Genomic DNA, 20,058 nt, shown 5'->3' on the forward strand with positions numbered 1-20,058 from the left:
AGAGCCAAATTAATGGCCTTTGACAGAGAATCTGGTTCGAACATATCTACCTCAGCACTAATTTATAGTGCCAAGCCTCATATGTACTTTCGCTTCAATTTCCTGCGACTAACATGTTCAATAGCTTGCAATTGAATTAGACAATTCCAAAAACGGTCAGTGTAACCCTGTGCGTCTTCATTTCTACCCTGTCGAATTAAATCCCATTGACGTCGTGCTTTAGCTTTGTACTGTGTGGGCAAAAATTGTGTAAAAACACTTTTTTAAATACATTCCAGGTGCGTGGTCTTCTTCCATGTTGTTTGGTGGCGTTCCACCATAATGCAGTGCTGCTAGTGAGATGATTGGATGCACACTTTACCATTTCACGCTGTTTTCATCATGAAAATAGTCATCTAGTTGACTAACCCATGCTAGAACCGTGCTAGCATCTTTAGTGCCATCAAAATCTTTGAAAGTGAAGGCTTTTTTGCTACTTTTGTTTTTCTTGGGTGCCGGTGCAGATTTGGTGCGTGCAGAATGCAATAATTTATCTAAAGTTCTTGCCTTCGCATGCGTTCATATGTGAGTGACTGCTGCAAATTTTGAAGTTGCTCTGCAATCATGGGTGCCTGAGGAAGGTGTGCCATGATTGCGTGCTTTATTTTTTTAATAAATACTTAAATGGTAATGCTTAAAGAGGCTATTTGGTGATATTCACAGATGCAATATGCGAAATAAAATAAAATAAATAACAGAAATGTAGTGTACTTAGATGAGAAATAGCGGTGGCGTCCAGTCCGGAATGGCGATGCGCTAGGAAATTGCTAGAGAAGTAGACGGTCCGACAGTGTGTCACCGAGCCGGTTGAATTTTGTAGCGTGCGGTCTCCTTATCCCAAAAAAATAGTGATAATTTTTAACTTTCACCCCAAAGGTTGTCAAAGATGTTCGGCGAAGAATGAACGGCCAATATTCCGCTTTGAACAGCGAAATAGAAAGCTTGTGCGGCCAAGGGAGTCAATCGAATTGGAATTGGAGACCGACCAAGCGATTATAGAAGGGTACCCGAGTCCTTAATAAAAGGGGCCAACTTAATGCTTAAGTTGAATGGCCACAATGGAATTGGAAAGCCTTTAGAGGTTTGGGTTAAATGGAAATGAAGGTTTACTTTAAAATAGGACTGTATGCTGTAGTGGGGAAGCCAAATGAATTGGGTATTTCCGGGGGTGGCCAAAGTAAAAGGTAGATTGCAGTGGGCGACCGAGTAGGAACAATGGGCGGCCAAGGTTTGAATTGTAGAGGGTTTGTAAGTTTTTGCAGTGGGCGGCTAGCCAAAATTTTGAAGCCACCTTTTGTTTTTACAAAAAGTGTGTAAAGGCTATTAAAAGCCTTGCATGGCATGCTAGAAAGCTGCGGGCAGCGCACAAGTACACAGAGAGGCTCAGATTGCCGTGCAGGGTGAGCTTCGAACCGCGAGGGAGGGTCGACTTTTACCCAGGCGGCCTAGGCGAAAGTATTGGTGGCAGCTGCGGGCATTTTCGTGCAGGTGGATAGCATGGGTTGGAGGTCCTTCCCACGGCCGGAGTTTGAGTTGGAATCACTGCTAAGCAGCCCTTCCCACAGTAGGGGTGAGCCGGATGGCAAGAATTGTCTCCAAGGGCTTCGATGCCTCTTTCCATCCTTCCTTCTATCTTCAATCTTTGAATTTTTTGTGACAAGCTTGAATTCCTCTCTTCTTCGATCCTTCTTTCCTTCCTCTTTAATTAAGCTTTCCGATATCGTTCATCATGACAAAACAATTGCTCGCTCGAAGTAAAAAATCTTCCGACTCTCCAAGCTTTTATGCTTTCTTCTTGCCTTCACAATCCGCAATGATTATGCATTAGAATTGAAGGTGAACACTCGACATACAATATTTTGGGTCGTTATGAAGCCGAATTGGAAATCAATCGCTGAATAGCCACCAATTAATAGTCGAGTTTTCTTCTGCAAATTCGATCAATTATACTTCGAATTTCCACGAGTCCTTGAATCCTTGAATTGCAAGGTCGATGAATTGCAATTCGGATTTTGTCGATTAGAGGAACTCCTTCTTAAAATTGAAATCTGGTGCCGATTTATCCTCGAACACCTCGCTCTGCTATCACCATTGGGAGAAGAGGGGGAGATCGACCGCTTAAAATATTCAACACAAGCTTTCAAGCAATCACCATCAACCTGTCCACCTCTTCTTCCAATTTCCAAGCACACACACTCACCTAAACTATGACACACACATAGTAAACATAGAATTGACATAGACATGCTTGTAAGAGAGTGTAAGATATGTGTAAGAGATGGAGACTATATTAGAGAGTACACAACAAATAACCATAGCATAAGAGAGTAGAGAAGAGAATCTGCAAGAGAAAGGCCTAAAATCTAGCCCCAAACTCCACGGCACCTCTCTTGTGGAGTTGGTATTTAATATATTATTTAGAGTTTAATGTGCCAAAAATTGAGGCCCCTCTTTTTACAACCACGTTACTTTTGCAAATGAGTGAAGCTCATTAGTTCTTGCATGACCCATAAGGGGAGTTCCCACTATAACTATTTACAGAACCATAGTGGCTTATTGCAATGATGTTCTAAGATACTGTGCCAATATAAAATGGCCAAGAGTAATTGCCATCGCTTCTTCATCAACTCCCCGCATTCCACTCTACAAAATCATCATCAACTCAATTAGTAAAATAAATAGACAGCACATAATTAACCATTACGCCAACTATCCCAATTGTAGCTAACCACTACAATAGGAGGGTGCCCAGTCTTATAACAATAAAACAAATTTGAGCATATTGTAGAGCTCATTAGCTACCTTTTCAATGTTGACAACTTCTTCAAATTAAAATAAGTAAAGAATGTAAAAAGTTCCTCCAAAACATGTGTCATTTTCTACCACCAAAGTCTTTTTGCGGGTCCCTTTTGGTTGTAGTTACTTTCCCTCCAAGAGTGAGGCCCCTCCCATGAATGAAAACATGAAATAGGACACTTGAGTGATCCTAAAAACATGTATGGAGAAAATTGTTTCTCAAATTTAAAATATATATATGATGAGAAAAAATAAGTTAGTACATAGAATATTCATAAAATCTAAAATGATGGCATCGCTCTATATATATGGAGTTTCAAAAAATATAGAAAATTAATTACATGAAAAATATGGGAGAATAAAGTGAGAGGACCCTCATTTTTTTATTAATAGAATGATGCAATTTTTATTTATTTGATGTAAAGTGAAAATACATAAAGAAAATAGTCAGCTAGCAAAAAATGAATGACTCAGTGAAAAATACTTTTTTGCATTTCTCTTAGATCGAATTCATATATAAATTAGAGGGACTTGCATAAATAGGTTTAATATAATATAGGGGCTATGTACAATGGTAAGGAAAACTATGCCAGTGGTGAGCCAATGCAATTGGCTGTTAGCAGCAGCGGCTAACACAGGCTACACGGATTATGCATCAAGCGGGAGATATGCTATGGATGTGTACAATACTTCCCAATCACTTTGTATAAGGTTTTGGGCTCACTGGGAGTTCCAAATTTGTATATGCTAGCTAGAGGGCTCAAACCTAAATCCATAGTAGAAGGGATTGTGGTGAAAGCCTTTATAAGGAAGCCTTTATGCAAGGAGGCTTCATTCTTGAGTATCCACTCTTGAGGATCCACTTTTGGGAGCTCTCTCTCTTGAGTGTTCACTCTATGGATGGCCTAGCCTTTGAGCTTAATGCCCACGCTTAAGAGGCTAGTGCTAATCCATTGTAATTAGAGGAGATTTCTTAATCTAATCTCTACTTTCTCATTAGTCTCAATTCTTCTATTCCATTATGTCATGAAGTAGTTCCACCTTTCTCATTATTCTAGATTTGAGTATGTGTGATGACTTCTTACTTATTAACTACACTTATCCTTCTATAAGCATTCGATTTGTGATATTTAACATCACTAATTAAGTTGATTATTAATCTTGTAATTAGTGTATGTGCCCTATTGTTTACTTATCTATGCATAGGTTTTAGGAAACTCTAGCACCATTCACCTTGTGTGTGTAGCTTTTGATAAAGTGCCTTGATTGGCATGTGGTGATTGGAGAGGCCAACACCAATGCAATTAGTGTGTGCTTATCATTAGTGTGCTTTGGGTTTTTAGTTTATGGTATTTCGGACTTCGGTGGGCTTAATGTGATTAGAGTTAGTGATTAATGACTAATCTCTATTGCATTGGATGAGCATACTCTGAATCCTCTCATTCAATACATCCGATGCTCGTGCTTCCATGCCCTAGCCGGGTTTTCGATCCTAGGATCAATAATTTTGTCGGTCTTGGGTCGATTAGGCTATGCTACGATTGCCCCCAACATTTGGCGCTGTTGTCGGGGATCGATAACCTAAGCCAGTGAGTATAGGATGTTTAGAATAGAGTAATTTCATTACTAATTTCATTGGTTTTTGAGTGTGTGTAACTCAATTCTGGTTTGATTTGATGATGTTGTGCAAGTAATTGAAGATAATTGTTGAGTTATGAATACCCCAAACTCCCAATTCCACCCCCAATTTCACTAACTTCCCACTGACCACTGCTAATTTCGCTTCATTTCCATGCTAATTATACTAATTTTATGCTAATTTTTACTAACTTTTGACTAACTTTGTTCACCTAACCGCTAACATTGAAGTTTAATGTATGTTCAATCCCCTTGTAAGAGGTGGAATCATCACTTTAATCAAGTTAACTATGCTAATTTATGCCTAATTTGATGATTTGAGTGTTTGAGTTTTGGCTTACAATGGTCAATTTTGGAGCCGATTTGATGGTTCACACACTTGTGTGTGCAATGATTAATCTTTGCGTGGAGCAAAGGAGTAGCTTGGAGTGTGATTACGATGTAAGTACACTCACTTGCTCATGTCCATTCTTGATTGATTAATGTGGTTCAATGTGTGCTAACTATTTGCTAAAATAAAGTGTGTAAATCAATTGACCTACACTTTGCACATAGTTTGATTCACTTGGAATGAAATTGATGGTCAAATTTTGACTAATGAACTTTGTGTGTGTCAAGATAATGCTTAATTCTCATCAAGAATTCATGTGTGTGCATAAAAATCATTGAGTGTGTAATACACCAAAGAGGAAAAAAAATGTCAAAAAATTCAAGTGTGTGTGCACCTAATCTTGAGTGTGTGCATGCATATAAATTGATAAAACTGATGGTATATGAAGGTGCGATCATGTAATTGATGTGTATGTGAGGCTAATTCAATCATTGGATAATCCTAAATGCCAAAGAATTGGGCAAAATTTGAGTGTGTGCCCATCCAAGGCCACTTGATTTTTAATGTTTGATGGTCAATTGGGACACCAAAATTGTCAAATGTGCATGAAAAGTGTATGCAACCATTAGGTATAAGCCTAAATGCGTTGCCAATTGAGCCAAATCTGATCTTTTGTGCTTAATTTTTGAGTGTGTGCATTGCTTGATTGGGTAAAAATAGTACTAATTTTTTAGAAATTAAGCATGCATGCATTCACTTATGCTTGATTGAGTTTGCAATTTGAGCATTACAATGTGAAATTGATGGAATAGTTGCATAAAATTTTGGCCTAAATTTGGGTGTGTGTGCCTACTCGATGGCATGTGCAATCCGGTGCTTGAATGAAAAATTGGTATTTTTTACCAATTATGATGATGATTTGGCCAAATAGTGGATGTGTGTAACACAAATTGCCTTTGAGGATTGAAGTATATCTCTCAATTGATGCTCAATTGTAGAAAATTTTAGTGTATTGCCATGCTAATGATTGAGTAATGTTATGAACATGGCAATGTCACATTGATGTGTGTGAAAAATTGTAGTCAAAATTCAAGTATGAGTGACATCACAAACCAAAAATGACAAATCCAAGTTGATTTGGTTAATTTGAACTAATGGGATATGAGAAATTCAAAAATGCAATGATTGAAAGGCATTTGAGGTGAAGTCTAACGCTACATTTTTGTGTGCAATGCTACATTTTTGAGCTTGCATCGTTTGGAAATTGGTGTGGATGGCTCAAATGATATGAAATTGGGGGTTATATATGTGTATTACCACTAGATGGTATGTCAAAATTTGCATGGATGTGATAATCTTGCATCAAATGCATGTCAATTAAGACCAAGCATCAAATATGTGTAGCCTTGTAAGCCCAAATGACTTATCCAATGTGGTTTGGATGATTTCTTTTAAAAGAAAGGCCTACTTCACCTTCTCTCTTTGATTTGTCACCTACCTCGCCCGCGCATCATTCTTGGCTGCAGGTCTACAACTCTTCCACTCACCAATGGAGGCTAGAGCAAAGCCTACGTCCTCGTATAGATGATCCCTAGCTGAGGCTTGAGCTCCCCCAACCCTCTGGCTCACTCTCTATCGCCTGCGCATTGGCATCAAACCAGAAATATATATACATATACATATAAATAAATAAATAAATATATGTGTGTGTATGAAAGTAAAAATAAAAAGATTTTGTGGCTTGTTCCCACCCCTTCCCTCGAAAAACAGTGGGAGTGCTCAAATTAAAAATTCAATCGATCATTTTTTATGGGATGAATGACACTAGCTGTCTATCTATGAGCATTACCCTTGTTGCATGAGGGCATGGAGAGCATATGCATTCGAACTTGGTGCATCCCATTGAAATGATCAAACAATTTTTTTCAAGGATTTGTCCAAAAATTGCATGGTGATGAGACCGAAAACTTATTGCATTACACTAACACTTTAGCTCTTTGCAAATATTATTTCCCAATGGTGTAGTTTGGCGCTTTCATTGACATATCCATGAGCAGCAACATAATATTATAATGGACTGTCAAAAACCCATATAATTGGTTGTGATTGACTTGGGAGAGCTGGAAAACTACGTCACTACATGCTTTCTCCCCCATTTTCCATATAGGCATGAGTGCTATAATGATCAAAAGAATGAGCATCAAGTGTGTGCTTTGGTTGTGTGAGCACTTCTATGCATAAACAAAAATTTCATTGCACTATTTTTGCCTTATGCGTTGGATTAGTGCCACCTTTGACGATAAACTTGGATGCACTTTCTTGGTGATATGCATGTGACCTTCATTTGTGAGCTACATTTTCATTGCATTCATGCTTGGTCAAGAAGTCTTGTACATTAAAACTTGAGTTCGGTATTGAGTGTGCATATCACTAAAATTGAGCTTCTATGAATGATCAAGAAAGAGCATGAGACATTTGGGTTTGTGATTGATCTTGAGTTCTTTAGTGCTTGTATTGATGGACAAATGCTTTCATGCACTAATAATGGAGCTTTATTTTGAAGGGTTGTGGGCAACAAGAACTTTCATTGATCCAAGAAGGGTCATAATTGCAAAAATTGGCTATTTAGAACCATTCCAATTCTTTGGATTAAAAGTTGTATACATGCTAGCTCATAGATTGGTCAAAAGTTGATTTTTTTCATTTGGATCTAGTGTTTACTCAGTTTTTTTTTGAGAACTTTCAAGTACAAAATTTGGCTATTGAGAGCCGTTTACTTTCATTTCGTTAAAAGTTGAAGTCATCTCTAGCTCATACCTTGCTCTAGAAATGTAAAATTTCATGTGAGCAAGTTGTTAGCCAACTTTTTTGGAAAGCTTTAAATTGTAACATTTGTCTTTCAAGAGATAGCCACTTCATTTCATCAAAGTTGCATTATTTGTAGCTCTTTGCTTGTTTTAAATTCCATATTTCAAGTGAGCTAACAATTAATCAACTTTTGAATCATGCATGAGAGGACTTTAAATTGCAAAGTTTTCTTATGTAAAAGCTCATTCTCTCTCATTTTGTTGTGTATGCATAAAATTTCTATCAAAGAGGACTATGTGCATAACCATAGGCATTTTTTTCCCTTGGGTTTTTTCTCTTTGGCAAATTCGGGTATGCAAGACCCTAGCTTCAGGTTTTCATTAATGGTTTTTTGTGTTTTTTTGGCTTTCAATAAAAGGCCTTTGGAGCTTATGTTTACACTTAGCTTCAAGAAGCTTGGATTGTGAATAAAAGGATCAAGAGATTTCTCTACAAAGGGGATGCTTGCTCAAGGATTTTGAAAAGAGCATGAATAGGTGTAATCCTTCCATGATTTTTCTCTTTTGTTTATCTCTCCATTATCCATGCTTGGTTAAGTGGAATTTTGCTTCTAAGCTATGGTTCTTTCATGTTCAAAAGTTAGGCATCCTAAAGTTTCAACACTTTGCTTTGTGAATATTAACTCATTATAAAAATTTGGTTTTACGTGTGCTAATCATAAGTAATTGGCATTGACCTTAGGTTAATGTAGGTTCATTTCTCATTAGTCCTAGACTCTTAGTGATAGTCTTAATACCCATTCATTTTTAACATTACCTAGGGCTATGATTAGGTTTTAGTCTCTTAGTCCATTTGCCAATAGCATCTCATGTTGGAAGCAATAAAAAAGTGCTAAAAAATGAAACAATGAAGCAAAACAAGTGTCAAGAAAAAGTAGCAAAAATGCTACTAGACACATGAAAATAAAATTTCTATGTTATGATGTGTTTTGTGAGTCCTAGCGCCTTATTGGCGAGGGGAATCACCTTGCCTCGCTTGGTCAAGGCCCTAAACCGATGCCCTTGGATGATAGGGGTTAGCCGTCCCCTTGGTAGGCTAGTAGACTTTTGGAACACCTTCTTGAGGGTTCAAGGAGCCGAGAGTCGTACCTACACTTGCCTTGGGGTGGTAGCCTTGTATTGTGTTTTACTTTTTTCTATGAAATGAAAAAACAAAACTTCCATGAGCTTCTTATAGCCCATAGACATGATAGGCTTGAATGATTTATTAAGATTGGTCACATGATTTTTAGGCTAGTAGGTTTATGTGCTTGCATTAGCCTAGGGTCTTAATTGATTGCTTGTGTTTCATGCATAAAACTGAAATTTCAAGTGGTTTAATCTTCATGATAGTTTAAGTGTTTTTTTGCTTTGTGTTGTTTAGTTTTTGACTATGATTCACCCATCTTTTAGAAGAAAATAATCACTTTGCATGATTGTTCATCGTACTTCATGTTTTTTATCCTTGTTGGCGCCCTTTGATGCTCAGACTTGTTCTTATGATTTGTAGCTCAACATTCTTCCATGGACTTGCTTTCTACCATGTCACTGTGTTTTACTTCAACGGCACACGAGGACGTGTGCCGAATTAGGAAGGGGGGAATGTTAGCACCGGCTAACACAGGCTACACCCATTATGCATCAAGCGGGAGATATGCTATGGATGTGCACAATATTTTCCACTCACTTTGTATAAGGTTTTGGGTTCATTGGGAGTTCCAAAGTTGTATATGCTAGCTAGAGGGCTCAAACTTAAACCCATAGTAGAAGGGATTGTGTGGTGAAAGCCTTTATAAGGAAGCCTTTATGCAAGGAGGCTTCATTCTTGAGTATCCATTCTTGAGGATCCACTTTTGGGAGCTCTCTCTCTCTTGAGTGTTCACTCTATGGATGGCCTAGCCTTGAGCTTAATTCCCATGCTTAAGAGGCTAATGCTAATCCATTTTAATTAGAGGAGCTTTCTTAATCTAATCTCTACTGTCTCATTAGTCTCAATTCTTCTATTCCATTATGTCATGAAGTAGGTTCACCTTTCTCATTATTCTAGATTTGAGTATGTGTGATGACTTCTTACTTATTAACCACTCTTATCCTTCTATGAGCATTTGATTTGCGATATTTAACATCACTAATTAGATTGATTAAGTTGGTTCTTAATTTTATAATTAGTGTATGTGTCCTATTGTTTGCTTGTGTGTGGATAGCTTTTATGAAACTCTAGTACCATTCACCTTGTGTGTGTAGCTTTTGGTGAAGTGCCTTGATTGGCATGTGGTGATTGGAGAGGCCAACACCAATGCAATTAGTGTGTGCTTATCATTAGTGTGCTTTGGGTTTCTAATCTATGGTAAGTCGGACTCGGGTGGGATTAATGTGTGTAGGAGATGCTTGGTTGATGATGTGATTAGAGTTAGTGATTAATGACTAATCTCTATTGCATTGGATGATCATACTGTTGAATCCTCTCTTTCGATACATCCGATGCTCATGCTTCCATGCCCTAGCTGGGTTGCCGATCCTAGGATTGATCATTTTTTTGGTCTTGGGTCGATTAGGATATTCTATGATTGCCCCCAACATTGGCATACTTAGGCAAAAAATAACACATATCTAGGCAAAAAACAACGCATATCTAGGCATAACTATTTAAATAAATATCAAGATAAAAAACATTAACAAGGCCCTCTATAAGATGAATTATTTGCACACAGATGGCATTGGCATTATATATTTTTATCTTTATTGTTTATGTATTTTTGTTTCATCTAGCCAAGTGACTAGCTAGCTGAGGTTTCCAAGGAGATATGGGAAAAGTCTCCTAACACATGTATGCCTATTTACAATGTAAATTGAGATAGCCACAGTGTTAAGGGGATATTTCTTGAGCAAGGACACTCACTATGGCAAACATAGACAACCAAGAAATGGCTACCACTACCACTATAAGGTTAGGTACCACGACACCACTTTTTTGGAAGTTATATATCTAATTATAAGATGTAATTTCTAAAATCTAATCCAAAGCATGTTTCTACAAATTCTACCTCTAAGAAGAAAAAGTGCTAAATTTAATTTAACAAAGTCCGACATTGGTGTTGATAAGGCTTTCTTTGGGGATATCTACTTGTGTATTTCTATGGTTTGTTTCTTTGTGAAATTTCTATCCTTACTAAAATTAGATGCTAGCTAAAAAAATCTAGGCACAAAAGTGATCTCCAAATGATATGAAATTGAGGCTATAGAAGCAAGCCACAACAATAAGGAAGGTAAGAGTAGTTGTTTAATTTTTTGAATCACTTCTTTAATTAGGCTTCCAATCAGTCATTTGGATGATAAAAGGCTGAGATCTAGCATGTGTTGTGTTGGTATTGCAAAAGTGCCAAAGTTGGGTGATGATGTAATGGGCATTGTACATGACATACTCGTGCAACCCAATGAATGAAGAAGATATGGCCCCCAAAATCCTTTATCCTTCCAATTTCTGACCTCCTTAACAATGACCCAAGATGACCCACTTAACAAAATCCCTATTGTCTTCAATAGGAAATTGCATTGGCAATAAAGAAAATGAGCACAAAGACAACTCAAGTATACTAAGGTGCCAGCTAATATGTTCACTAATGTGCAACTAGAATCTATTTCACATGCTCAAGGATTTTGCATAAGAAGCGAGAGAGCACTACCACAATGGGTTGAATGCAAAAAAAGAGTTAGGTGCAGTTGTTGCCAAAGATAAGGATGTTGAGGTCGATGCTAAGAAAAAATTTTGTGGACCGACTAATGTACCCGAGAAAAAAGGTGTTGTCAACACCAAGGCCCAACACCAAGACCAAAAGATATGTGGCATGATGATTGTAATCTTCTAGGAGTAGTGTTGTGTACTCAAGCCCTTCCATGCCTCTTTTATTACGCCACAAAATTTTGTAGGAATCTACAATCCTTTGGGACACCTTTTGCAATATAATTATATTTCTTTTGGATCAACTTGTGGTTTCTCTTTCAATATTACAGCGAGTGTGCACTTGCCCCTTGATGCCTTGTACATTGTGTTACATACATCCATTTCCTCCTATAATTCATAAAATCTACACAATTATGTCTTTTACTTGTTTTTTTAAAGAGGAAGAAGCCAGCTTGGACCACAATTGTTGGAATTGGATAACGCCCCTTGGATTAGCAAGGCTTTTGAAGATTGTGAAAAATTTACAATGCATAGACTCATGTGGAAGAGCATGATGTAGAGAGTAGTAACATGCCTCATGTGGAAGATCATGATGCGCAGAGTAGTAGCATGTCTCATATTGAAGAGCATACTAGTTATGAGAAGCCACCTAAAGATGATATGCAACAAGAGCCCCCTACCGATGATCTAACTATTAGAAACATGTTGCTCACTTCGAACGTAGAGGGGCATGGGCATGGTAAAAGCGATGTGAAAATTGTAGAAGATCATGATAGTTCTATTGTAACAGACCTTGTTAGAGCCTTAAGTATTAAGAAGAGGCAAAGTTCCACTAAGGCCAAACAAGATTTGCTTCGAGAACCAAGAGGTACACCAAAAGATGTTGAACATCCAGATCCACTTCAAGACCAGAGTACAAGTTTTTTCATCAACTATTTTTGCCAGTTTAGTGTCATAGTTTTTTGACAACTTTAGACTACGACCCTATGTATCCCCCCCCTCCCCCTCTTCTAGAGACATTTATGAAGCCCCGTAGGATTTTGAGATAGATATCCGAACTTCGAGCCGGCATGGGTGCCCACCTCCAACAGGTCACCCGGTTATTGGAAATGAAAATGTTTGATCATTTCAAAAGGTTATTAGTGTAGGCCAATTGCAGGGACCTTGAACTTGAGACTAGCTCTATGTGAGAGACCCTCTCTAAGCAGGTCGCCTGCATGTGATTCTTGAAGCTGGAGAGTTCAAACCACTTTATGATTAAACTCCAGGTAGTGTGAACAACAATGCTCGTCATCGGCTGGGCAGGTCATCGCGACTGCCTGCACGTAGTGAGGTAGTCCGATATTTAACTACTGAACCTCAAAAACCCTACACCATCACGCCAACTTGTGAAGGATCAACAATGGCCAACATCCATGATGCATAAGCTCGAAGAGAGGCTGCCCGCCACAAGGAGGAGCATCAGCCAGCTGGCGCCCATCCCATGCATGTACATACCTCCAAGGCCATTGTCTGTTGTTATAATAAAGTCCCATGCATGCAGTTATGTCGAAGGAGAGACGCCTCATTTGATCTACCCCTTCTCTCACAAAGCCAAAAAGACAAGAAAATCCAGTCTTTCTCATACCTCCTCCGCCCATGCCACCTATAGAGATACTCTCTTTTTCCATCGGCATAGACAACTCCCTTGTTGTAGGTCGGAAAACAACAAAAGATAGCAGCTTTACAATGTACGTCGTCATGTGTTGTGACTAATTGCCTTTGTGATAGCGACTGCTCAAGGGTGGTCAAAATCATGTCAAAGCCTGTCAATCCATGCAGATAGTCACCATGAAGACCTATTTATCCGACAATTGATGAGGATAATATCCAAAGGGAGTTGCTTGTTATTTGGTCTAGCAAGGTGACTCCAAGACATTAATTTCATAATCGCTTACCAATTGAAAGTGTATTGCAGTCATGCACACCTGCATGGCCATTAGAGCAGCCCATGGTCCTTGACTGTGCTCCTTAGAGTTGTAATGAATGCAAGTGTTGTTAAAGGATAGTAAGACTCAAACGCCATAGGTGAGCCACGATATTAAGCTGAGACACATTTTTCTTGAACACTATTTGTTGGGACTCTCATGCTCCCAAATCGACCCAGCCCATAAACCATGCATGATGGCACCAATACACTAGCCCCATTTGGGTTGCGTTTCAAAACGCAATGTGGCAGGGCCTGGTGAGGAACAATCATCCAGTATCTAGCAACACAACTGATCATTTTGGTAGCTAGTAACTCCCTACTCAATTCCTGCAATGACATGAGCAGACAACCTCCCAATTAAGGCATTGATCTCCTACTCAACCTCATTGTTTTCAGTCAAAAGATTTAGGAAGCTCCTTCACTATTAAACCCCATCAAGTTGCTGACAATCCACTCTTACATGCTTCTCACAGGAGCCTTTGACCTACTAGTACTGCTATTTGAAACTCTCTCTCTCTCTCTCTCTCTCTCTCTCTCTCTCTCTCATATAATTTAATATCTAACTTTACCAAATGATTTTCTCATATTAAACTGATCATTTAATATGGTAAGATAAAAGGGGAACAAGAGTTAGGATATAGATATGGTTGCATCTCAATAGGGATCCAAAATGAGGTAGTCTATCAAAGAGAAACGTGCATCTAATGGAGCATAAAAGACCTTAGGGTTATCTTCATTAAAGACCTCCAAAAGTTAGTGTTAAAAAATCCTTTGACCTTACGCAAGCTAGGGCTTATAACCCCCGGGGAGGTCACCTAATAAAAAGGTAACCTATCACGTGAGTTCAACAGAAAGTTCTTGAAACTTACATATATATATATATAAAGAAGTGCATTATTTTTTCAAATTTGAAAAAAACTTATAGATTTTAAAAGAAAAGGGTACATTGTATTCTTAACAAAATTCACAGATAAGGGGTTTTACAAACATGTTTTGAACGCACGTGATATGGTAGTTTTACACATAGTGAACCCCCCGAGTTATAACCTCGAGCTGGGAATCCTACCCAAGAATGAGGTGCTAAGATGCTTAAAGTGGTTGTGGGAACCTTGTCCAAAGCTTGAGGTGATTTTTATGCTTAAAAGACTAAGGTTTTTAAAATGTTAAATTCAAAGATAGATTCTCAAGAGGCATGAAAGTTTCCATGCTTGATTGACTAAGGCTTGAAGTATTCAATTCAAAACAAATGACTTAAGAAGCATAAAAGACACATGCTTGCTTGATTGAGTAAGTCCTTGAAGTATTCAATTCAATCAATTTAATGACTTTATAAGCATTAGGCAAAATTTGGACTCACAAAGGGGCCCTTTAAGGAGTTTGACTTTACCTCTTTCTACCGAAACAGACGCATGGATAAATTTTTGCAAACAAACTCCAAAGTTGGCGGAGGTTTGACAATTATAATGTCCTCTTCAAGCTCTATCTACTGATATATAGCACGCCATGAGACTCCTCATATTTTAGAAGATTCTTTTTTTGATTCACTTAGATTCCGACAGAGTAGTCACATCATAGGTGAATCAAAAAAAGAATCTTCTAAAATATGAGGAATCTCATGGCGTGCTATATATCAGTAGATAGAGCTTGAAGAGGACATTCGAACTGTCAAATTTTCGCCAACTTTGGAGTTTGTTTGCAAAAATTTATCCATGCGTCTGTTTTGGTAGAGAGAGGTAAAGTCAAACTCCTTAAAGTGTCCCTTTGTGAGTCCAAATTTTGCCTAATGCATAAAAGACACATGTTTAAATGATCCTCCACATGTGGCCCTCATGATGTGCTTAAATGCTATTGGATAGGTTTTAAAGGGGTCCAATGAGAATTTATATGCATAAAAATAAATAATTAAGTTCTTTCTCTCAAAGAGGAAAAAGAGGACACATGTCCAAATGAAATATTAAAGTAATACAAGAGAGAGAGAGAGAGAGAGAGAGAGAGAGAGAGAGAGAGTGCGAGAGATAGACAGAAAGAGAGTCTAGGAGGGCCTCTTTATTTGGCAGTTTAAGGGAGTCGAACCTTTAGTATTAAGAAAGCAACCAAAGGATGGTTTTTGAATTCAAAAAGGCAAAACGGCTAGTTTATTTGAATTCAAATTTTCCCCAAAAATGAAACTTAAAATCTAGCGGGTAAAAGTATATCATGTAGCATACCTATGGAAAGATCTCGGCGTGTAGATTCAAATCTATAATCTCCGCTCAAGCTGGAGATCATCTGTAGGAGTTATGGAAGGCCAAAAATCATAGAGTTATCCACCCCCTTTTGGGGGAGAAAAGTGCATCCTTTGATCATCCTTACACCTCTCTTACACACCCACCATTCTTGCACACATCTATTCGTCAAAGTATTAATCACCTCCATAATCTCATGGCAATTAAAGAGGTCCTCCTAGAGCCCATCCTCTTCCTAATGACTATGCCCATCATCGTGTTCGTGGTGGATCATGGATCTTGTGTACCTAACACTCCTTTGTGAAACAAATCATTATAGAGATAGCCTTTCCAAATTTGAAATTTGCATTCGGAGAAAAATTTTCAATGTCCTTGACAAACAATTACATTATCATAAAGATGCACAACTAAGAAAATCAAATCAAACTTTTAAAGCTCAACTTCACTATTAAAGGCCAAACTTTAATGAGTTCATTATCTTGTAAACTTGTATTTTGAAAAGAATTTCAATGCTCCTCCTGCAGTATTCTAGTTAGAGAAGAGGCTTGGATGTGGGGACACTGCGAGTGTCTACCTTGTAAACTGAACAAAAGTTACGTGGTTACAACTACACATAGAAAGAGAGATTCTCTCGTCTTTGGATCATCCCTTTTTTCTTTATTTTATAAACACTTTAATACAGAGAAGTTCTCTTGTTTGGTGATGGAGTCCTCTCTCTCTCTCTCTCTCTCTCTCTCTCTCTCTCTCTCTCTCTCTCTCTCTCTCTCTCTCTCGTGTTCGAGACTCGTGAGATATATATTTTAGGACTCTTGGATTGTTCTGACATTAAAAGTTCTCTCCTCTTACTCTTCTGAATCTCTCTCTCTCTCTCTCTCTCTCTCTCTCTCTCTCTCTCTCTCTCTCTCCTTGATAGATTATTGAGGTGTCCCCATAACTTTCACCAGATAATTTTACATAACTCTGACGAATTTCACACACATTCTTGAAATTTTGACCATGTGGTTAGCAACCCAATAGTAGATAATGGATGAATGACCTTGTATTCCATTTTTGTTTAAGCAGAAAGAAGACTAGCTCAACCCATAGATTGAATGCACATAACCAATCCCCAACCTCTCATCCCTAATCACTCCTCTCAACTTGATCAATTTCCTTAAGTCTATGAAGGAAGGAATTCATGAAAGCTTATGCCATCCCAGCCACCCTTGAAAGTGACTTCTTCCATTCCCATAATTTCATTTATTTCTAAATCTAATTACACTCTTCAGAGTTGTATTTTGTCTATTACTTCCCATGTTGCCACAAACATCCTTCTGTTTGGCCCACTGGACGCACACAAACACAAGCACATGCCTTTCTATAACCAACCTTTGCCATCCTCAGTCACACTACACACACATCAAGGCTTGTTCCGCCTTTCTTAAAAATAGCCTCCCTATTTGGGAACTCCTCGTCCACTGTAACTTTGTGCCATTATAAAACCATTATAGTGGCAGGCGAACGTGAAGCAAAGATTCAATTTTCACCGTGTTCCACTTGCGTACACTCGATCTTGATCGTCATCTAAATTTATTAATTAGACCCACACTAACTTTCTCACAGTTCATCAATGCAAGTTATGTATTTTTTTTTTAATGTACGTTGTGCATATTTCATTTATTCCTAAAATTTTAATGTCATTCATGAATCCCGAATCGTATCAACCATTACATTCCCGACTAACTTCTATAGCTAGGGCCACCAAGCAAGACTAGTTTTTGAGGTTCGATTATGCTGTTATCTAGAGTCTACGCAAAAGCAAGTCTGATGTGCATAAAGAAAGCACGTGCTTTTCAGTGAAAAATGCAAGTTATGTATTATTTTTTTAAATTGTACTTTGTGCATATTTCATTTATTCCTAAAAGTTAATGTCATTCGAGAATCCCGAATCGTATCAACCATTACATTCCCGACTAACTTCTATAGCCAGGCCCACCAAGCAAGACTAGTTTTTAGATTTTAGGTTCGATTATACGAAAAAGCAAGTCTGATGTACATAAATAAAGCACGTGCTTTTCAGCGAATCCGCTGAAAAGCACGTGCTTTATTTATATTTGATTGAGCCTCGTGGATCCACGAGAGCACAAGAATTCGAATGGCAATCGGCGAAGGTAAGCAGGACGTAAGAAGAGAGGAGAAGCAGGTTATAATCCCTGGCCTGCCCACCGAGCTAGCCCTTCTCATACTGGTCAGAATTCCGCATGTAGGACAAGGGCAGGCACGTGCGGTGTGCCGCGCATGGAGAGATGCCATGGAGCCCTCGGCCATGAGCCAGCTTCGGAGGAGCCTGGATATCCTGGAGCCGTGGCTCGTCTATGTCGACTCCTTTTCAATCCAGGAGTGCAGATGGAGCTTTGCCAACCCTGCTTGTGGCCTCCGATTCTACGCCACACCTCCTCTGTGCCCATCAGAATTTTCCTATAGGAGGACCAGAACCCCTCCGTTGGATGTCATCGCTGTCGGTAGCCGACTCGTGCTACCGCCTACACTTCGTGTCTCCGGATGGTGGTCGTATAACGATCTAGATGACTCATACGATCTAGTAAATCCCTCTCTCTTTATTCGAACCAGGCTATCGCTGTCGCATTGGCAATCTACCAGACGAGGATTCTGGTTCGACGCCTTGTACATGCACAGGGACTGGCAAACTTTGCCCAGGGTACCGGCCAACCTGATGTTGCAGCAACCAAAAGCTTATGTACAGAATCCCTTCATATGCAGCTTTGCATCAGCAACACTTGATGGCTATGTATATGTGGCAGGAGGGTATGTATCCATTAAAAGAGAAGGTGGAATCTCATGCTTCAAAAGTGTCAGACGACTTAAGTTGGCTGACTTTGATAACCCATCACCGAAGGCATGGGAACACATTACAAACATGCACCAGCGCCGGGGCGGTGCAGTAGGATTCGTGCTGAATGGCTCCTTTTGTGTAGTGGGTGGATTTGCAACATCAAGAGATGGAAGGACGGTGCGTAACGTGAACTCTGGAGAGATGTGGGACCCGACAAGCAAAGAGTGGACACTGGTTTCAGAGCTATGGCCAGCTCATATCTTCGGTGCAGCCTCCAATGATTATGTGAAACCTAAAGTGGCTGTGGTAAATGGGCAGTTGTATGCACTTCGGCATGAGGAAATATTGTGCTATGAGGCTGGAACGAAGTCTTGGATGTCCTTGGGATGTATTCCAATAAAACGTCTGGTCGGACGACAAGACTTATCACAGTGCAAAAATCTTATGGCAGCTGGTGATGAGCTTTGGGTGGTTCACTACCACAAGCCTCGAGGAGCCACGCCATTTCGCGTTACCACACCGATGCGCACAATCATCTTCACAGCTTCTGTGAATAAGCAAAACTCTACTAGCGCGACTTCTCTTTGTTGGAAAGTCCTTCCTAATTTCCATGTCGACGGGGATAATGTGGAATTCCTGAACTTTGTTATCCGTATATAAATCTTAGAATCACTCGTATTGGTAAAAAGCTGTCGATTGATAAGGATCACTCAAAATAGTTGAAATTTGTATATGATTATCATCGACAACATTCTCAAAAATTCAAGATACCAATTGATCACATTTGTAATTGACGTGGTAACTCTTATATTTCAACAATGAGCTTTGATATTTTAGAAAATATAATCACGGGGTGTGTGTGTGTCTATATATGTGGAAAGCTATCTGGTTCAACCTTTGACTTGCATAAAGGCATACAAAGATAATATCTAGGATACTAAAAGCTTATTTTCCACATAAACCTTTACAAGTAGAAGATGATTTTCAATCTTTGTGGAGGTGGTCTTGTTCTATTTGATATTTGTAAAAGCATGGATTATTAACTAGTTCCTTCACTTGCATTCATCATTTGATAATTCAAGTTAGATCTCCCTGGCTCCCATGAGGCCAATGACAATTTTACATCCCATGCCTAGATTCTCCACAAATCCAATAATACAAAAGTTTCCTAGGTCGTGGCTCTTGTTCCTTTGCCTTCTTTGCTTTGATCTTTGGGGAATAGACCAGCTATGAACCTATCCTTCTTCAAAAACATTGCACCATCCCTATGGTTAGCAATATTCCTCACCCATACAGCTCAAAGACATAGAAACTCTTGCTTGTAAGTATAATAGTCATCTAGGTTCTTTTGCTTGCTAGCATCAATACCTTGTCATGGATTTTAAGTGTTTGGAGGTTGAAGAAGTATCGCGTGGCTTGATATAAAACATGCATATATCATTTTTTAAATTCCTCAAATAAAGAGGCAAACCAAGTGCTAGCTTCTTTCCTAAGAACTATCTAAAACATGCCTAAGCGCTCCTCATCACCTATACCATCCCTTTTATATAACAAACCATTTTGAAATTTTCTAGAAAAAGCTCAATACGCTTGCTAAACTCTCCAAAAAAGAGGAGATATCCCGACATTTGGCGTTGGGCCTCCATTGAAACAATTTCAAATTGAAAAAATATTTTTTAATAAAAAAAATTACACACAC

General features: G+C 38.7%; 1 protein-coding gene across 1 annotated transcript; it reads left to right on the forward strand.

Moving 5' to 3' along the window:
• Window positions 1–17,650: 17,650 nt before the first annotated feature.
• On the forward strand, window positions 17,651–19,253 carry LOC147428821 (F-box/kelch-repeat protein At2g44130-like). The gene has a single exon (XM_086497086.1). It carries the CDS (start codon window positions 17,661–17,663, stop codon window positions 19,017–19,019), a length of 1,359 nt encoding a protein of 452 aa, XP_086353212.1. The 5' UTR covers window positions 17,651–17,660; the 3' UTR covers window positions 19,020–19,253.
• The last annotated feature ends 805 nt before the right edge of the window (window positions 19,254–20,058 follow it).

The sequence above is a fragment of the Adiantum capillus-veneris genome, chromosome 23 (assembly GCF_014529385.1).
Source record: "Adiantum capillus-veneris isolate H3 chromosome 23, ASM1452938v2, whole genome shotgun sequence".
Classification (NCBI taxonomy): Eukaryota; Viridiplantae; Streptophyta; class Polypodiopsida; order Polypodiales; family Pteridaceae; genus Adiantum; species Adiantum capillus-veneris.